The following is a 19358-nucleotide window of genomic DNA, read 5'->3' on the forward strand; positions in this document are numbered from 1 at the left end:
GATTTGGGGAAATATTTTGGGAGGATTTTCTACGAAACGACACCGTTTTGGCGCTGAAAAAGGAAATACTAATCAGATATTGAAGTATGGGCTAGAGGCAATTAATCAAGTGGGCCCACACTTAATTATAAGGCCCAATGGAATTACGGACAAGAGGACACTTGTCAGTAGCTTATTGGTGCTTTTAGAATATTCATAGCAAGAATTATCAGGTTATTGTTACATATGTATTGCAGACTACATAAATCTGTATCTATCTTTCTATATAGGCACATCAGAAGGGAAATCTTGGTGGTGCCTCTTGATGGTTTCTCTTAGTGACTTCTCTTGCTCTACAAGATTCGACGGCGGACTGTCGTAAACGTCGGTGAATAGATCTTCGAGAGAAGGTTTCTCCGTTTTATCCGCCACTTGAATTGCATTCAATACCTGCATATTGAACCCAATTAATTTATATGACAATGAAAAAATAAAATTACATATACTACAGAGTAGGTGCGGAAATTGGAACGGGATTTCCGATTTCCGCTGATTTCAATATGAAATTTCACAATTTTGGAACAGTATTTTTCATTCCAAATGCCGAAATTTTGATTTTCCGGTTTTTCCGAAACTTTTTGGATTGGAATTCAAATATATATATATGAGATACCGATTTCCGATCCGATTTGAATTTTCAAAAACTTCGATTTTTTCTCCAAAATGTACACTTAAAATATCCATATTATCATGCATTTTGTATTTTAGGGGACAAAATATTTGGAATTTTCCGAATACCACTGATTTTTATCTGAAAATTTCCAAATTTGGAACAAGATTTTTCATTCAAATTTCCGAAATTCCGATTTCAGATTTTTTTCCGATTTCATTCCAATTAATTTTTCACTTCTGAAAAAAAATCAGTTTTTCAGATTTTAATAAAAAGATATGCAAATAAGAAACCTGTTTCCTTGCATCTTTACGAAGCTCCGTTTCCTCCTCATCGCTCCACCACCCATTTCTCTCGACCCATTTTCGAAATCTGGATATCGGGCTTCTACCCGTTTTCCATTGCTCGATCTCATTCGAAGATCGGTATTTGGTTGAATCATCTGACGTGGAGTGGTGTCCCACTCTATACGTAAGGAACTAAAAAAAAACCGACATGATAAAATTCAAAGAGTTATTTATGTTTGCATACTAAAAGTTTCGTCTATTTGTTATCAAAACCAAAAAAAAATAAAAAAATTCTAACTTCACCTCGACTAGCATTGGTTTCTGTTCAGTTATGACCATTTCACGCGCTGCGCGAACTGCACTGTAAACAGCAAGAGTGTCGTTTCCATCTACTCGAATACTTCGGATTCCATATGCTTGACCTTTAACAACTACACCATCGCCTACCAGAGATAAATAAATAAAATTAAATAAAAAGATTTCAATAAATTAATTATTTGAGGATAAACCATATATGTAAGAAGAAAAACATTTAGTAATATAGATAGTGAAAAATAATACTTCGGAATTGATCGGATATCGGTGTGCTTATGGCCCACCCATTGTTTCGACATATGAACATTACAGGGGCTTCCATTACTGCTGCAAAGTTCAATCCAGCATGAAAATCTCCCTGTCGAATATTCCAAATAAGTAAAATAAAATAATAATTAATAAGAATAATTAAAAAAAAAATTATATATATAAACATATATATAGGGTTTCTACCTCACTTGTGCCACCATCACCAGTGAAAGCAACAACACAGGCTTCCTTATTATCCATCTTAAGGGAGTAAGCAGCACCTGCCGCTTGAGGCAGCTGTGTTCTGTACGTAATAAGATTTTCCGACGAATTAATTTTTTTTATTTTTTTTATAATATATAAACGCAATTTAGTTAAAAGGGGCGGAGTAAAATTACGCGATAGGCGAAGAAACGGTGAAGAAATTATGTTCTTTAGAGCCATAATGAATCGGCATTTGCCTGCCTTTGCCATGACCATCTTTGGTGCCAAAGCATTGGTTTGCGAATTCTTCGAGCGTGAAACCACGCCACAATAAAATGCCAGGCTCCCGATACTGGATAATTTTATAATTAGACTATATTAACACACGTTTGTCCTATTTTTGAACGATGTTAAGGTAATTAATTAATTAATTAATTAATTTACCTGGGTGAATAAAATGTCATCAGGTGTGAGAGCAGCAGCTGTAGCGATATTAATCGCCTCTTCACCGGTCGATGTCAGATAAAACGATAATCTCCCCTGTCTTTGCGCTTCGTAGAAAATGGTGTCCATTATTTGAAGCGTCACCATTTTCCGGTACATCTTCACCGCTGTTTCTTTGTCCACCTAATTCATTTTTTTTCCACAACATAAAATTTAAAATACACACTCACACACACACACACATGTGTGTGTGTATATATATATATATATATATATATATATATATATATATATATATATATATATATATATACCTGGTCGAATGTGCTGCCAGGGATTGGACAGCCATTGTTGTCGAGAACACGATAACAAGGTACTCGGTTGTCGGTGGATTCAGCGATGAATTTCATTTGGGGAGTAAATGTGACTCTTCCACCAGGAAATTCTAAACCCTGTTTTTAATTAATTACAATTAGGCAAACAACACCGCATTCTTGAAAATAAGAATCAATTGAGCATCTTTCTTTCATTTTTACTAACACAAGCAGGAACAAGATTCAACACAAAGAACCAGTAATCAATGAACTAAATAAATTCAATAATTAAGGGATTGTGTTGTAAATTACATACATTCCGAGAGAGAGAGAGAGAGAGAGAGACCTGAACAGAATTGTTAAAATCAGCATCTTGTTGAAGGTTAAAGGAATATGGGTGTTCAGTCAATGGGCTGGTGGTTGATTTAAACCGAGATTTACCAAATGATGAAAAGTAATTAGGAGCTATAATTAGCATATAATGAAACCCAAATTTGTTCCATGGTTTCTTGAGATTTTTAGAGACCAAATTCATGTTGAAGTTCTTGAATTTTCTAGGACACTGTGTGTTGTGTTGTGTGTGTGTGTGTGTGTGTGTGTGTGTGTGTTTTAATTTTATTACAGCTATGAAAGAAGAGAAAGGGGTTTTAAGGAGGAGCACATATATTAGCAGGTGGCGGAACACTCCGAACACGAGAGCTATTACTGCATGCCTGGGAAATCACACACATGTCCAAAAAGTAGAGAGAAGGGTATTTCTGACATTTTATTTAGTATTAATTAGAATCTTCTTATTGTGGGCCCATAACACTGGGCGTATGTTTCTGATCCAGTCCAATCTTTCACATTCTCATTTGGGCTGACAAATAGTTTCCCCATAAATTGTACAGTATTACAGCATTGCCACTGAGATACTACTACACACACATATATATGGTCGGGTTACGGCCACCTCTAAAGTAAGATCAAATTACGAACAAAACTTCTCATGTTAGGATAAATTACGAACATCACCATTAACTATGTATTGTCTTACAAAAGAACCCCTCTTTCAGTAGGTAAATTTGACACCACAAAGGTGGATGCATAAGAGGGGTGTTTTCGTCTTTTGACCTTATCTCAGGGGTGGCCGTATTTCCCCATATATATATAACTTTCTAATTTCAGAGGCAATATTTAAAATTGAGACATAAGACTATCACCACAATTACTCGAAAAGATACTTCAGTTCGAGGGCTGAAATATTTAAATTCTTTGATAAATAAATTTATCGAAATGAATTTCCTGAATTATTATAAATTTGAAATTCTTAATTTAGAAAAAAGCCCTCGAGTCCACATTCAACAATCTTTGCGAATTGCCATTCTTAAGTTTATATTAAGAATAATGAAACATCAGTAAGAAGCAAGAAAACAAATTTAAATTTAAATTGATTTCACATATAAGAAGCTCTAACAGTAAAATGGAATTAAGAGAGAGAGAGAGAGAGAGAGAGAGAGAGAGAGAGAGAGAGAGAGAGAGAGAGAGAGAGAGAGAGAGAGAGAGAGATCATATATAAGAAACAAGAACATAAATACAGACACAGAAGCAAGTTTACCAACATAACTAAATGCAAATACAGAGAGACAAGTTTACAAACATTACCTGATTTTCGTCGTCGTCGTCATCAGAATAGTTTACCGCTTCGACAAGGTCCCCAGCTCTGGCCGATTCCGATCGCCGGAAAGCCGGAATCACGGCGGACTTCTCCCGGAATATTCCACACGCCTTTCCGCTACCATCACCGGCCAAGCTTCTGTAAGAAGAACTAATAATCTTTGTCTTAAGAAAATGTGTAATGGTTCTTGATCTTCCAAACCAGTGAGCCATTTGTGAATTGTGATCTCCTAACTAGTATTATTACATACATACATATATGTACATATATATAGATAGATAATCACTTCAATGCATGCTGAAATGTAATAAATTTTAATTATGTAGAGTTAAGTAAAAATATTATCCCAGTATACCAAACTATGGTTGTGTAGCTATCTTCCCTTGGGCAAAAGTTAAGTCACATCCACATCAGCGATGTGATATACTATAAATCTATTTTCCAAATTTTGGGAGAAATTAAATAAATTGAAAAAAAAAAAAATAATAAATAAATAAATAAATTGGAGGGCTGTGAGAAGAGTTCAAGTCTCTCACGTTTTTGTCATTGTGATTATTTATTTTTTTTTTAATTTATAAACATTAAGAAAAAAGACATAAGAAGAAAAAAAAGGTGGAAAGAGTGAATTGTGTTTTTCTTGAATTGTAGGGATAAAGATGAAATGAATATTAAAGTATAGGACAAAAAAAAGGTAGGGATATATATATATATGTAGATGGGACAATTCGAACACAATTACACAAAGCACGTGTCACTCTAATCTTGTAGGAGAAATTTAATTGTATTTTGATTCATAACTGGAAACCAAACCATCCCTGTAGCCAATTAATAAAAAGGATATTTATTAATTACAATTACCAAACACCAAAACACAATCCCTATTTCATTTATTTATTATATGTATCAATATATATATATATATATATATATATATATATATATATATATATATATATATATATATATATATATATATATATATATATATATATATATATATATATATATATATATATATATATATATTTAATTGGCTAGAGGCCTAAAACTATTAATCCCACGTGACAACTTGGCCTAATTGAGGACAGTAATCTTCTCTAGTACGGCACTGTAGGCTGCATGCATTTGAATTTTGAGCAACTATGTAGAGATAATTTTAATTTTTTTTAATAGAGTTCTCATCAATTCTTCCAACTGTACAGATTCATAATTAGACTTATAATCCACTCTGTGTGTGTGTGTGTGTGTGTGTGTGAGAGAGAGAGAGAGAGAGAGAGAGAGAGAGACTCTAAGGTAGTAAATCTTGAGACAACCTCATATAATTACAGCCCAAAATCTAAGAGAAGTAGCTCACAATACCAAAGAGAATTATTGATAAATTCAATTCCTGGCGTACAGAATAGGTAATCAATCCCACAACATAAACAAGATCAAGAAAACACAAACACAGAAGAAACCAACTGCAACAACAATGTAACAAGAAAACGAACCTGGTTAAACGAGGCGACGTCCATCCATGAATTATTGAATTCCTCGTCCCACAGTTCGACATCTTCCAGGAAATAAAACGAATACTACAAATCGAAGAAAAGATTCGTCATTTCATTTAATGCAAATTAAAATTTGAATTTGAAAGGTAGAAGAAAGATAGTGTAGTTTCAATAACTAACCCATTAGAAAATAATCCCAGATTTTCGTTCTCAGATATTGCACCAGCTTCTTCCGGGATTTTTTTGAATTCTCGTCTCTCTCATAAACTGTCTCACTAATGCAGATTCCTTCCAATCTCCAGTAGACGCCATTACACCCGATAACTGTACAAGAGCACCGGAATTTCGAGGATCGAGCTCGATAATTCTTTTGGCAACTTTCAAAGAAAGCGACTTTTCTCCGTTTTCGATGCAACCTCTCAAAACCGCTGACCACATAGTTGCATCGGACTGAAAAGGAATCTCATCAATAAGATCAATTGCTTCTTTCAGACAACCCGCTCTAGCAAAAAGATCGATCATGCAAGAGTAGTGTTCAATACCAGGGTTGATACAATACTCGTTTTTCATCACGTAAAACCATTTCTTCCCTTCTTCTACCAACCCACAATGATCGCAAGCCGATAAAACTGCAGTAAACGTAACTTCATTAGGTGTGACATTCACTCTTCTCATTTCTTGAAACAGAGACAATGCTTCGATTCCAAATCCATTTGTAGCGTAGCCCACCAACATTGAATTCCATACAACCTCGTCGAATTTCGTCATTTGGTCAAATAATTTCTGACCGTTTCTTACGAGACCGCACTTGCAGTAGAAGTCTATAAGGGAAGTTGCTATGACCTGGTCGGAATCTACGCCAATGACAGTAGCTCGAGCAAAAATCTGTTCGCCGAGTTCGAGTGATGCGATTCCAGCACATGCAGTAATTGCACTAGCTAGGCTGTATTTATCCATGCTTAAGTTGTTGTCGTTGTTCATTGTGCAAAAGAGTTGTAATACTTCCACAGCATAACCATTCTGACTCAGACCAACCATCATCGAATTCCACGAGATCAAACTTTTCAATTTCATATCGTCGAAGATACGTTTCGCTTCTATAATTCTACCGCAATTACAGTAAATAGTGATCATAGAATTGAGCAAAATAGTATCGTAAATTTTCAGCTCGCTGAAAAAATTGCAAGCATCGATATGACTCCCGCATTTAGCATATGCATCAACGAGGGCACTCGCAACAACAAGGTCGTAAATGATTCCCCGTTTATTTGCCTGTGCGTGCACTTGAATGCAGTTCTTAACAATACCAATACTACTGCATGCACTCAGAGTACTCGAAAATGTAGAATAATCTCCCACAACCCCTTGCTTGTGCATGCTACGAAAAAATATTAAGGCCTCTTTTGCGTCAGAATTAGCAACGTACCCTGAAATCATGGTATTCCATAACACAACACAAGGGTTAGATTTACGTTCGAATATTCTTCTTGCATCGTCCATTCTACAGCAATTCGCATAGCCTGAAATCAATGAGGACAATGAGTAATCATCCGGAACGTCCATTGCATTCAAAAGATGGCCAGCACTATCCAAATCACCACACTTTCCGTACATGTTCACGAGCGAACTTCCCAAAACGGAATCGGATTTCACATCATCAATTATCATTCGAGCATGAATTTGCTTCCCCAAATAAAGAACTCCAAAATTCGAACAAGCACCAATCACAGTCGCCAAAACGAACGGGTCCCATCTCAAAATGCCACCACTTTCGACAGTCTCCCACTTCAAAAAATCCTTAAACAACACCAAAGCCATCCTCGATTTCCCGTGTCTAGCATACCCATGAATCATCGTGTTCCACGCAACTGTGTTCTTGTTTGGCATTTCAACAAACAGCTGCTGCGCAACATCCAACTCCCCTGCTCTCGCCAACCCCGAGAGAATTACGTTCCAAGAAAACTCGTTCTTATGTGGCATCGAGTAAAACAAGTCCAACGAATCATTTTTGCGTCCCGACTTAGCGTATCCCTCGAGTAGGGTGTTCCAAGTGAAGCAGTTTCTGTGAGGCATTTCATCGAACAGGTTTCGGGCGTCGTCCATTATTCCGCACCTCGCATACATTTGCAGGAGGCGGTTGGCTATGGTGAGAGTGGAAAACAGGACACCCCTTTTGAGGAAAAGAAGGTGGAGTTGTTTTCCTTGCGGAACTGAGTTTTGGGTGTTTAAGGAATTGAGTACACGTGCATAACCGTGCAAGTCCGACGAATCCATCGTTGTGAAAAACTGCTGCTTTGAGAGTCAGAATTTGCCGCCAACAACTACGTAATATATTTGAATCACTTGTTTATATTGAATACTTATATTTAACTACGCATTTAAATTTAAAACTATTGACTTTTTTTATTTTTTGTGCGTGTGTGTAAAACAATTGACTTTACTTTTGAACAATTGCCATTTGTGCCTGAGGTGAAGGAGTATCTTTATTATTAGGTTTAAGAAATAAAGGTTAATAGTTGTGGCATTGTAATTTAGGCAAATTACGGCCAGCCCCCCTGAGATAAGGTCAAATTACGAAAAACCCCCTCATATTTGGTTAATTACAAGTTTACAACCACCCCTCAATTATGTATTATCTTACACATCTCCACCCTTACGGTGTCAAATTTACCTACTGAATGAGGGTTTTTTCGTAAGAAAAAACATAGTTGAGGGGCGTAGTTGTAATTATCCAAACATAAAGGATTTTTTTTAATAATTTGAGCTTACCTCAGGGAGCTCGCTCGCCGTAATTTGCCCTTATAATTCTGATCTTACACTGGATTCTGGAACATTCAAAATATATAAAATAGAAATGACAAATTTAGAAGATGCTTGTTTTCTTCACAAAAAGAAAGTTAGAAATGAACACAATACGGCACCGTTTGATGAGCTTACCTAAGCCTCGATTAGTAGATCACCACATCAGGATTTTAGCCACATTAACTCAAATACAATATTTGTCAAGAAAAAAACCCCAAATTCCAAATAGCATTATCCACTATGTGAATTGGTGCATTTATCTTCTGTCCCGATAATCTGCGTTAATCGGAGGAGAGTTATCGATATCTTCAAATCGAAAAGGAACCAAGGGATCCAATTCACCGAGCTGATCAGATGCCCACTGCCCCAACTCGAAGCACTCAAACTTTCGGCTAAAATGAATCACTCTCGTCAATATTCTGAAAGTCGGCTTGAATGGCATTTTCGTAATAAAACGCTCGAGTTCATCCATAAATCCGTAATAGCCAAACAGCTCAACCATTAAAACATAATGCTCCAACTCAGGCAGCAAACAATACTTATCACTCATTAGTTCAAAATAACGCCTCCCGTTTTCAACTCGGCCCTCAGATATACAAGCTAGTAATAAACCTTGAAAAGTTACCCTATCTGGTTTAATCCCTTCCTTCTCCATTGTCTCGAATAGTTCAAATACTTTCCCACCCATTCCATTATGCGAACAACCCAAAATCGTCGAATTGAAGAGAATCAAATCTTTCGGATCAGATTGCTCAAATACCTTCATAGCGTATAAAACGCAGCAACATTTTGTGTACATGTCGACTAAAGCTCCACTAACGACAATATCAATATCGTACCCGTTTCTGATCATGAATGCGTGGATTTGTTTACCTAATTTGAGGGTGACTGTATCTGCACAAACAGCTAAGAGAGTTCCAAAGGTGGTTTCGCATGGCTTTGCCTCTCCTAGCATCTTCCTAAACGTCATAATCGATTCTTGGCTCAATCCGTTACGAGCATAGGTCGTCAGTAAAGCATTCCAAGAAATATTATCTCGCAAATGGCTCATCTCGTGGAACAAAATCCTTGCACTAGTCAAGTTACCACACTTCCCGTACATGTTAAGAAGTGCATTGCCAAGAAACGGATCGGGGTAGAAACCGTGTCTATAGGCATATGCATGAACCTGTTTCCCCGTTTCTACATCTGGAATCACTGCACACATATTCAAAATCAAGCCAAGTGTGACATCATCAGCTTCGGTCTCTCGACTCATCAATTTCAAGAAGTTCAACGCTTTAGCCCACTCGAAGGAGCTTGTGTAGCATGCCAACATTGTGTTCCAAGATACTACTGTTCTTTCGGGCATTTCGTCGAACAACACTCTGGCTTCGGTCATTCTTCCCGTCTTAGCATACGCAGTGACCATTGAAGTGTAGCTAACAATACCTTTGGAGCAAGGCAAGTCGAAAATCCTCCTTGAGCTCTCTAAATCGCCAAATTTTGCGTACATGCTATAAGAGTACTCGAAACCACTTCATCCTCTTCCATGTTAATCTTGATACCGAATCCATGAATTTGAAGGCCTTCTTTAAGTCCACCAATACTCGTACAAGCAAGAACGGCATTCAACACAGTAAAACTCATAGGCTTCACCTTCGTCTTTATCATTTTAGAAAACACGTTTAAGGCCTCACTGCCCTCACTCATTTCGAGATACCTTCTAATGATCACATTCCAAGAAACATCGTTCGGTTTCTCAATCTCGTCAAACATCCTTCTGGCATCGACCATCGCCCGGCATTTTCCGTACACATCAACGAGCGAAGTCTCCAATATAACATTTCCCAAATAACCATATTTCACAACAAGACCATGGACCTGCCTGCACAGCCAAAGCTCCAACGCAGCACCGCAAGACCAAAGAACACTAGCAAAAGTGACCTCACTAGCAAAAACACCCGCCCCGATCATCTTGGAGAACAAGCCCAGCGCATCCCCCGCGCGCCCGTTTCTCGAATACGCGGAGAGCATCGCATTCCAAGACCCGCCGTCTCTCTTCGGCATTTCTTCGAACAGCTCCTCGGCATCCTCCGAACAACCGCATTTCCCGTAACATTCTATGGCCCTGTTGAGCAGAAACAATGGTGGGTCCGGAGTGAAGGTGACTAAGTGAGATTCAAGTTTCCGGGCCTCAACAATTGCTTTGTTCGACGCGCAGATTCTGAAGAGATCGGCGTAGAGAGAAAAAGGCAAAGGTTCTGCAGAAGAGAAGAGAATGGAGATTGCTTTAGGAATTCGCCCGAGGCGGACGTGGTTGAGGATAGTGGTGGTTAGTGCCTTCGCAGAGAACGGCGAGTCGCGGCGGTGGGCGGTGGTGTTGGTGGTGGCGGAGCTAGGGAGGAGGTGGCTCAGCCCAGAGCCTGCTTTCCAGCCCATAAAATAAATTAAGTAATAGAGAAAGTCCAATTCACCCCCCACTGTAATTATATATTATTTTTTTATTTTTTTTGATATTATTTTTTTTTACTGAAAATGGAATTTCATTGAATAAAAAATAAAAATTAAAAATTAAAAATGATGATTAAATTTTCTATTTAAAATTGTACACCTCGAAATCATATGATAATAACTAATAACAACAAATATACTTTAATTTATTTTGTTGATGATTAGCTCTGCAGAAGCTAACAATTATGCAATGATTAAGTTAATTATGTATATATTTAAATGTCCATCTCACTTTGATTAAGTTAATCTCTTTTCATAATTATCGTACTAGATTGCATTATCAATACACCACCACTAAATCTAGTTCTATATACCTCTTTCTGAAAAATAAAATAAAACAGTACTTTAAATGCAATAATAAAATTCTTGATTAAGTATCTTAATTTTTTTATGAGTCCACTAATCACCAACTTTGGCCCTCGCAATAATTAAAGCATGTCTTATAAAAATAAGGGTAAAATTCATTTTGCACCCCTGTACTATGATAAATATATCGTTTACCCCCCTGAAGTATTGAAAACATCAAATACCCCCCTGCCGTTAGTTTTTTTCTTCTAATTTCGTTAGTCAAACCCTTTGACCGACTATTGCAAAGAAATGTTGGCTTTTTTTTAACGAAAATACCCCAAAAAATTTCTATATATAGATTTCAGGTTTTAGTTTTCATTTTTTGTGGGTTTTGTGCCGTTAGTTTTCCTATATATAGAAATTTTTTGGGGTATTTTCATTAAAAAAAAAGCCAACATTTCTTTGCAATAGTCGGTCAAAGTGTTTGACTAACGGAATTAGAAGAAAAAAACTAACGGCAGGGGGGTGTTTGATGTTTTCAATATTTCAGGGGGGTAAACGATATATTTATCATAGTACAGGGGTGCAAAATGAATTTTACCCTAAAAATAATGAAAGGGAGTAAAAAAATTCTGAAGTTCCGATATATTTAATGCTACACCGAGTGAAATATTTTAGGTATATTATTATAATTCATATATAAAAATTAAACACTTATAGCAATACACTTCATTAAGTTTTAAGTAAAAAGAAAAAAAAGTACAATATATATATATGCATTTAATCTGCAAATTCAATACTTAATATCATTCCTAATAATTATTTAAATTTACATTAGTGTATGAGTTTCCTCCTCCTCGACTTCCACTTGTAAATGACTTGAATTTAGCCAAAGAAAAAATTAAAAAGAATTGATCCGTATAAATTATATATATATATATATATATATATATATATATATATATATTCAGGCTGATTTGCTACATTAGTACCTAATTACTAGTAATTAACCCGAGTGTACTTTTCAACTAACACTCTTAATTACCATTTGGCCTAATTTCAGACCGTTCATTAAAACAACTTTGATTAACCAATAATATAAAATTTATTATGGAAAGAAAAAAACCCTAAAAATATCATAAAATGCTATGAAAAATACACAAAAACAGGGGAAATTTATTGAAAAATTAGGCCATCTATCTAGAAGAAATATTGACTTTTTTCCTCCATAATAATCTAGCAACAATAAATTTTTATTTTATTTTGGCATAAATTATGGTTACTCCTGAGATAAAGTTAAATTAAGAAAAAAAACCCTCATATTTGAGTAATTACAATCACACCCTTCAATTATGAATCTTCTTATATGTCCACTCTTGTGGTGTCGAATTTATTGAAATTTTCTAGATTATATGGAATATTATCCAATTTCTACCCGTTTTACCCTATTCGAGCTCCACACTTCAAAACAAGATGATTATAAGATGTGTCTTTTGGCTTGAAAATATCAGATTGTAGTACATCAGAAACTGCATCTTGCACAAAACGAGTACAAATTAGAGAACGTTCCACGGAATCTAGAAGATTTTGTTGAATTTGACACCACAAGGGTGGATGTGTCAGAAAATTCGTAGTTGATAAGTGGTGGCGTTGTAATTACCCAAACAAGCGGGGGGTTTTTCGTAATTTGATATTTATATCGGAGGTAGCCGTAATTTAAACTTTTTATTTTAATAATGAATAATGAAGTATTGAAACCACACCATCTAAACACTAAAACACAATTCTTGCTATAAAAATGAAAGTGACCAGAGAAGAACCAGTAGTGCAGCAATTCAGACAAGAACCCAAAAATATGGAAACCGACGAATATTTAGAAATAAGTTCGCCGCCGTTATGGAAGAGCAACAGCCCATCACATCCACTGCTCCGCCGCCACAGCCACCGCCGCTCCTTGTCGGAGAAATCCATGGTGGAAGCCATTGCCAGAGGGCAGTGGGAGCTCATGGAAATGGTGAAAGCCATGCCCGAATCCTCGTACGAACTCTCCCTGAAAGATCTCGTCGAGCATCGCTACAGAGTTGAAAATCATCATCCGGTCCCACAAATAGCGGATCAACCGGTGAAGGTGGTGGTAGTGAAGAGAGAGAAAATCAAGAGAGATGGCGGAAATAATTTGATGAGTGGTGGTGGTCGGAGTTTTCAGAACAAGGGGTTGTTTATTAACATGGTGTTTCCGTTTTCGTTGAAGCCCAAGAAAAGGAAAAAGTCCGGTGGTGGTAATAATGGCGGCGGCGGCGGCGGCGGTGGTAAGTATGTGCTGACTGGTTGCTGGCCGGCCCTTTTCCCACTCCGGAAGAAGTAAAACACGTTTTTAAGCAAAAATCTTGCCGCCGATTACGCGGTGAAAAAGCGTGTTCTCTGTTTTTCGGCTGTTGTTGTTAATTGTTTTTATTTAATAGTTTTGATTTAAATTATTTTCCACCTTTAATTTTTTTTTTTACCGTTTTCCTTCACCATATTAAGGGACAACAAGAGCACTACGATGTTTAACGATACGAGTTCGATTTCACCATCAGCATTTTCTAAAATCAAACTCGTCACACAAAACTTGTCTAGTGAGATTGCAATTGATATAATATGTTGGTAATATTAGGAAAAATGGTATATTAATAAATTAGTACTTTCTATAAGTCATAATTGTAAAGAAAAATAAATAAATAAATCAATTAAATAAAGGTGAAAAAATATATATATTTGGCAGTAAATTCGGTTCCATGCATTGTACAATCTTACAGTCCCGACTCAAAGACAATGTGCAATATTTCGTTAAATTAATATTTCATTAAATCAATAGTATTTGTCTGATCCGACTGTATTAATTTAGAGTTTTAATTGTAGTTTAAATTATTAAATTAATAAAATTAATAATTATTTTGGGCCAAAATAAAACACTGCTTCGGCCCACTCTTGCCAATATTTGTCCAATTTAATATTCCTAATTGGGCCATTAGTTGGATTAAAGTTTTTATATATTACATTAGCAAAAAATAATTATTTATTTTATTTAAGTATTTAATTTAAAAATATATAATAGTATCCAATAATATTTATATATTTTATTTATAACTGAAGTTTATTTGTAAAAAAAAAATTAGAAATTGAAAATTAGTAGTGCAATTGTATGATATATGAATTAAATCAAACATATTAAAAGTCAATGCATAAGGAGAATTCGTGTTAGAATTGTAGTCCAATTTTGTAATGGAGTTCGTGAGCAGTGCAAAGACGCGCTTTTCCACGTAGATTTATTTGCTAAGAAAATAATAAATAAATAAAAAGTCAAAAGAAAGAATAATCTAACAACCACGGTCAAAAGTTGGTCAACTGTTCTAGTAAGCAAACCTCATTTGTCTGTCATCACTCTACCTGTCCGTTTAGCCGAAGGCTTAATAAAAAGTTGTAAGGACGCGTTTGGTTCAAGTGTAATATATAAGGTCTGGTAAATTGCGGTCATCCCGCGAGTTAACGTCAAATTACAAAAGAGCCCCTCATGTTTGACTAATTAACAATTACCCTTTAATTAGACAAATGTCATTTGATCAAATTTATTAGCGATAAACTATAAAAAAAACCTTCATGTTTGGGTAATTACAACAATTCATTAACTATGAATTTTCTTACACGTCCATGTTTGTGTTTCGAATTTAGTGGAATCTTTTAGATTATGTAGAATATTCTTCGATTTGTATCCGTTTTACTCTATTCGATCTCCACATTTTGATAAAAGATGATCATAAGATGTGTCTTTTGGCTTATAAATATTAGAATGTGGTGTATCAGAAACTGTGTTTTTGCATAAAACGAGTACAAACTAGAGAATTCCACGGAATCTGTAAAATTATGTTGAATTTGACGGTGTAGAGTTTAATTTTTTTTTTTTGCTTTTTTTTTTTCTTGAGAAGTGTGTAGAGATTATTGTTGCAACTTATGATATTTCTGTTTTTTTTGTCCAACCAAACACGCCCTAAAACAAGAAATTGAAATTTATTAACGTACAAAATCCTTCCCTTCTACCACAAGATAAAAGGGTTCAAATGTTGAAAAAATTGAGACACCAAATTACTCGCACAAACACACACCCAAATTTCTTCATTCTCTCTCTCCATTTTTTTTATCTTCATCTAATCTGTATTGTTTCTTCACATTTATCTATCTATAAGCATACATAATTTAGTAGCATATACAAAAAATTAATAGCATATATATATATATTTTATATATTATATATATTCCATTTCATTCTCTCTCTCTCTCTCTCTCTCTCTCTCTCTCTCTGTGGACTCGGCAAGACTTAAGGGTTTCCGGCAGGTATTTCTCTCTCTAAAGATCCTGGCTTGGAATTCTCGCACTTTTGATTTGATCCTCATAATTCTCGATCTCTTTGATTTTATCTGCGAGCTGATTCTCTTTTTTTTAGAAAAAGGCATGATCTTTAGGTTTTTATTAGCCGATTTTTTTTTTTTGGATGAATTTTGACTTTGAGGGTTCATTTTCTCTTGGGTGTTGTTTAATTAGGCTTTTAGCGCAGCTAATTACACGAATTCTGATTATACATTTCATATTGATTTACTCTAGGGTTTACTTCTGCTGTGAAATAGATGAAACTTGAAAGAATTTAGCTTGTTGTATGTCTATGTTGTGTGCAGGCGTTTGAATTTAGGGTTTTTTTTTCGCTCTTCTGTTTAATTTTGTCATTCTCTATTTGAAGTTTGTACACATGCTACTGTGTCTGTGATTTTGTCGATTTTCGTTTACGGCATCTGATTCTTTGGATTTCGTAAACCGTTATTTGTCTTCTTCGGTGGATGGTATTCATGTGCGCTTACCAAACGATTTCGATCTGTTTTTATTTCTGTTGACATTTGTGTTACTTATATTGGCGATGTAATTTGTTTTATTTAGGAATTAGAAAGACGTGTCAGTATCGAAAATGGCAAATGCGGCAGCTATTGCTGAGAGGGCAACCAGTGACATGCTGATTGGTCCAGATTGGGCAGTGAATCTAGAGCTATGCGACATGATAAACATGGATCCCGGGTATTTGTTTTTTGTCTTACTTGGAAAATTTCTTATTGAATTTTCTCTAATTAGTTACTGCAAACGACGTCTTCTTTCACGTAACATCGTTTCTTGAATTCAATTAGGCAAACGAAGGATGCTTTGAAGATACTCAAGAAAAAACTCGGGAATAAAAGCCCTAAAATACAGCTCCTTGCTCTATTCGTAAGTCTATAGTTCTCTTTGTTCTTTGTCATGCCTGCGTAATCATCCATTTTCTGAATTATAAATTTTGCAAACGAACTTCAATTATGGCATTAATTTCAGTATCCTTATTTTGTCGGTTGCTCCTAAATATCTTTCGGTTTGCTAAACAAGTAGATGTATAACGTGTGGTCATAATTAGACTAGATTTTAGACTTCAAAATTATATACACTGTTCCAAATCTTTTCTTTCGATATAAATACTTTCCCATCAAGTTTCTTAAAAACCTTTTCCGGCATGATTTTTATGATAAGTTGACCAAATTCTTTGACGACCAAATTCTTCTGGTTATATCTAATTTTTAACAACAGTCGCCGAAAATAACTCGTTGGGCTTCTTTGCATGTAAGCCCATTTATGTTTGTCTGAAGACAACTGAATGAATCGCGTCCAGCTAAAATATCTTTCTCTATTTTACGATCCAGGTGCTGGAGACACTTAGCAAAAATTGCGGGGAAAACGTGTTTCAGCAGATTGTCGAGCGAGATATTTTACATGATATGGTCAAGATAGTAAAGAAGAAGGTGGTGTATTCGCCTACAAAATCTCCTTTTTTATTTCAATATTATCTTTCAGTTAACCTTTTATATCTTTCTTGTCATACACATTTGCAGCCCGATTTAAACGTAAGGGAGAAGATTCTAGTGTTGATAGATACTTGGCAAGTAGCTTTCGGGGGAGCTCGGGGAAAGTTTCCCCAGTATTATGCTGCTTACAATGAATTGAGGGTGACTAATAATCTCTTCGATTCATATTATTTTATTGGAATTTTTTTTCTAATCATAATTTATTCATATTTTATTTTCTGTATTTTGAATTTGACAGTCAGCTGGGGTAGAATTTCCGCCTAGAGAGGAAAATAGTGTACCGATATTCACTCCACCACAGACACATCCGATAGTTCACCCTACTTCCCCATACGAGGAAGTTGCTGTACAAGCCTCTCTTGTAGCTGATACTTCTGGACTTAGGTATATATATATATATATATATATATATATATATATATATATATATATATATATATATATATATATATATATATATATATATATATATATATATATATATATATATATATATATATATCCTATTTATTTTTCTTCTGTATTTACTCGTTTATCGGCAAGATTTTTTTATTTTTTTTGGTGTGTGTTTGGAATAGTTTAAGTTAATACTTCATGAGTTCACTCCTTGAATTTGATTATCTTCTTTCTTATGATAAATATAGCTTGCCAGAGATGCTAAATGCCGAGGGAATTTCTGATGTTCTTATGGAAATGCTATCTGCCTTGGATCCAAATAATCCTCAGGTTGAAATTCTTTACTCGTGTGTGTGTGTGTGTGTGTGTGTGTGTGTGTGTGTGTGTGTGTGTGTGTGTGTGTGTGTGTGTGTGTTTTAATATGTTATTTAGTGTGTTTCTGTTCAATTTTTTGTAGGATGTTAACATTTCATGCAACTGTGACAAACTTATTGACTTTTTGGATTTTGCCGTATAGGGTTTGAAGGATGAGATCATCGTTGACTTGGTTGACCAGTGCCGTTCATACCAAAGCCGAGTCATGATTCTCGTGAATAATACTGCGTAAGCACACCTCTTTATATCTTTTTTCAAAGTACCGAAGAAAAGCAAGTCAAACATGGCAATATATCAATTATTTTTCTTTTTTTTTACAGAGACGAGGATCTTCTATGCAAGGGACTGGCATTGAACGACAATTTGCAGCGAGTTCTTAGCAGACACGATAATATTGCCAAGGGAACACCGCCCGTTTCTTCTTCGGTGGTGAATATACAAACTCCCATTGCACCTCTTATGAGTGTAAATCACGAAGACGACGAACCTGAAGATGATTTTTCTCAGTTAGCACGCAGGTAAAATAAATTAACAAGTATTCGGTTAAATTTTTCTCCATTCTTGATTCATTTTCTATACACAACAAATAATTGGCATTTATGCCAGGTCATCAAGGGATACATCGCATGGACACGTCAGCAAGCCAGCTGTCGTCAAGAGTGCGCCCGGTTTTCTTCCACCTCCGCCATCCTCGAAGAAACCAACTAGTGCAGATTCTGGTTCGATTGATTATCTCAGCGGAGATTTTTATGGCACAAAAACTGTTAATTCAAGCAGCAAAAACTCGATTGCTTCAACAAGTCCAACACTTTCTCCCTCTCCTTCGGATGATTTCGTTAATCCTACAGCATCGATGTTTGCTCCGAAAACAACAAATGACAAAAATACCCCTACAATCAAATCTCCGGACAATTTACCCCCAGCTCCTTGGGAAGTTCCGGCCACTGAAAACCTGCCACCTCCACCTGCCAGGCACAACCAAAGACAGCAGTTTTTCGATCAACACGCAGGTGGGCCCTCCCATTCGAGCAGTGGGTCAGGTTCTTCTTACGATAGCTTAGTTGGTCAAACCCAAAATCTCTCGATCAAACCACCTGCCGCCCCGTCTAAGCAAGAGAAACCAGAGGATGCACTTTTCAGAGACTTGGTCGATTTTGCTAAAGCCAAGTCTTCTTCGCCCAAAACGAATAGGTCGCATTGAGTGAGTGAAGTGATGATTTGAAATTTCGGGCTGATTATATATAGTGGGCAGAGTTTCGCTCGATTTCTTTGTTTTTCTACAGATCGTTGAGACTTATAACATACATATATATATATATATAATCTATGGATTTATGGCTTTTGTATATTCCGTGTAATGAGTTTGTGGATATAGGTCCGTGTCTTTTTCGAGAGTTTATTGTTCGTTTGTTCGACTTTATTTGTTGCATTTATCTTTCTATTTGTGTCTGCTAGTTGCATTTTTATATTTTTTGTACCTGTG

At 35.8% G+C, this 19358-nt stretch overlaps 3 protein-coding genes and 1 pseudogene across 6 annotated transcripts; 1 reads left to right on the top strand and 3 right to left on the bottom strand.

Annotated features, from left to right (window-relative positions):
* Window positions 1–168: 168 nt before the first annotated feature.
* LOC105963404 (2-oxoisovalerate dehydrogenase subunit alpha 2, mitochondrial) lies at window positions 169–4909 on the bottom strand. Of its 2 annotated transcripts, none has more exons than XM_012987801.2 (9): window positions 4107–4909; window positions 2463–2600; window positions 2149–2331; window positions 1899–2056; window positions 1705–1804; window positions 1498–1609; window positions 1240–1379; window positions 943–1128; window positions 169–429 (listed from the first exon to the last, which is right to left on the bottom strand). In XM_012987801.2, the coding sequence occupies exons 1-9, from the start codon at window positions 4329–4331 to the stop codon at window positions 262–264; spliced, it is 1410 nt and encodes a 469-aa protein (XP_012843255.2). In that variant the 5' UTR covers window positions 4332–4909; the 3' UTR covers window positions 169–261. The 2 variants fall into 2 exon arrangements, with proteins under 2 accessions (XP_012843255.2, XP_012843257.2); XM_012987803.2 differs by lacking the exon at window positions 4107–4909 and adding an exon at window positions 2809–3025.
* A 436-nt stretch (window positions 4910–5345) lies between these two features.
* On the bottom strand, window positions 5346–10242 carry LOC105963402 (Pentatricopeptide repeat (PPR) superfamily protein). Of its 2 annotated transcripts, XM_088815815.1 has the most exons (4): window positions 8547–10242; window positions 8379–8434; window positions 5790–7930; window positions 5586–5693 (listed from the first exon to the last, which is right to left on the bottom strand). In XM_088815815.1, the coding sequence occupies exon 3, from the start codon at window positions 7881–7883 to the stop codon at window positions 5820–5822; it is 2064 nt and encodes a 687-aa protein (XP_088671941.1). In that variant the 5' UTR covers window positions 7884–7930; window positions 8379–8434; window positions 8547–10242; the 3' UTR covers window positions 5586–5693; window positions 5790–5819. The 2 variants fall into 2 exon arrangements, with proteins under 2 accessions (XP_012843253.1, XP_088671941.1); XM_012987799.2 differs by lacking the exons at window positions 8379–8434; window positions 8547–10242 and having other exon boundaries at window positions 5346–5693; window positions 5790–8153.
* On the bottom strand, window positions 8472–10858 carry LOC105963406 (pentatricopeptide repeat-containing protein At3g26540 pseudogene; annotated as a pseudogene).
* Window positions 10859–15417: 4559 nt separating this feature from the next.
* LOC105963407 (TOM1-like protein 3) lies at window positions 15418–19295 on the top strand. 2 transcript variants are annotated; one of them, XM_012987805.2, is made up of 10 exons: window positions 15418–15563; window positions 16158–16292; window positions 16400–16478; window positions 16943–17041; window positions 17132–17245; window positions 17343–17488; window positions 17749–17830; window positions 18018–18103; window positions 18196–18393; window positions 18482–19295. In XM_012987805.2, the coding sequence occupies exons 2-10, from the start codon at window positions 16186–16188 to the stop codon at window positions 19074–19076; spliced, it is 1506 nt and encodes a 501-aa protein (XP_012843259.1). In that variant the 5' UTR covers window positions 15418–15563; window positions 16158–16185; the 3' UTR covers window positions 19077–19295. The 2 variants fall into 2 exon arrangements, with proteins under 2 accessions (XP_012843259.1, XP_088671942.1); XM_088815816.1 differs by having other exon boundaries at window positions 15546–15563; window positions 16165–16292.
* The last annotated feature ends 63 nt before the right edge of the window (window positions 19296–19358 follow it).

Source organism: Erythranthe guttata, chromosome 3, assembly GCF_056151865.1.
Source record: "Erythranthe guttata isolate IM_541 chromosome 3, IM_541, whole genome shotgun sequence".
Lineage (NCBI taxonomy): Eukaryota > Viridiplantae > Streptophyta > Magnoliopsida > Lamiales > Phrymaceae > Erythranthe > Erythranthe guttata.

Excerpts from the sequence above, each read along its gene's own strand:
- LOC105963402 (XM_012987799.2), bottom strand. The coding sequence starts at position 7,883 with ATGGATTCGTCGGACTTGCACGGTTATGCACGTGTACTCAATTCCTTA.
- LOC105963407 (XM_012987805.2), top strand. The coding sequence starts at position 16,186 with ATGGCAAATGCGGCAGCTATTGCTGAGAGGGCAACCAGTGACATGCTG. Across the intron at positions 16,479-16,942 it reads TACAGCTCCTTGCTCTATTC|GTGCTGGAGACACTTAGCAA; the intron begins GTAAGTCTATAG and ends TTTACGATCCAG. Across the intron at positions 18,104-18,195 it reads ATTCTCGTGAATAATACTGC|AGACGAGGATCTTCTATGCA; the intron begins GTAAGCACACCT and ends TTTTTTTTACAG.
- LOC105963404 (XM_012987801.2), bottom strand. The coding sequence starts at position 4,331 with ATGGCTCACTGGTTTGGAAGATCAAGAACCATTACACATTTTCTTAAG. Across the intron at positions 2,332-2,462 it reads CTGGCAGCACATTCGACCAG|GTGGACAAAGAAACAGCGGT; the intron begins GTATATATATAT and ends AAAATGAATTAG. Across the intron at positions 1,380-1,497 it reads GATATCCGATCAATTCCGAA|GCGATGGTGTAGTTGTTAAA; the intron begins GTATTATTTTTC and ends TATCTCTGGTAG.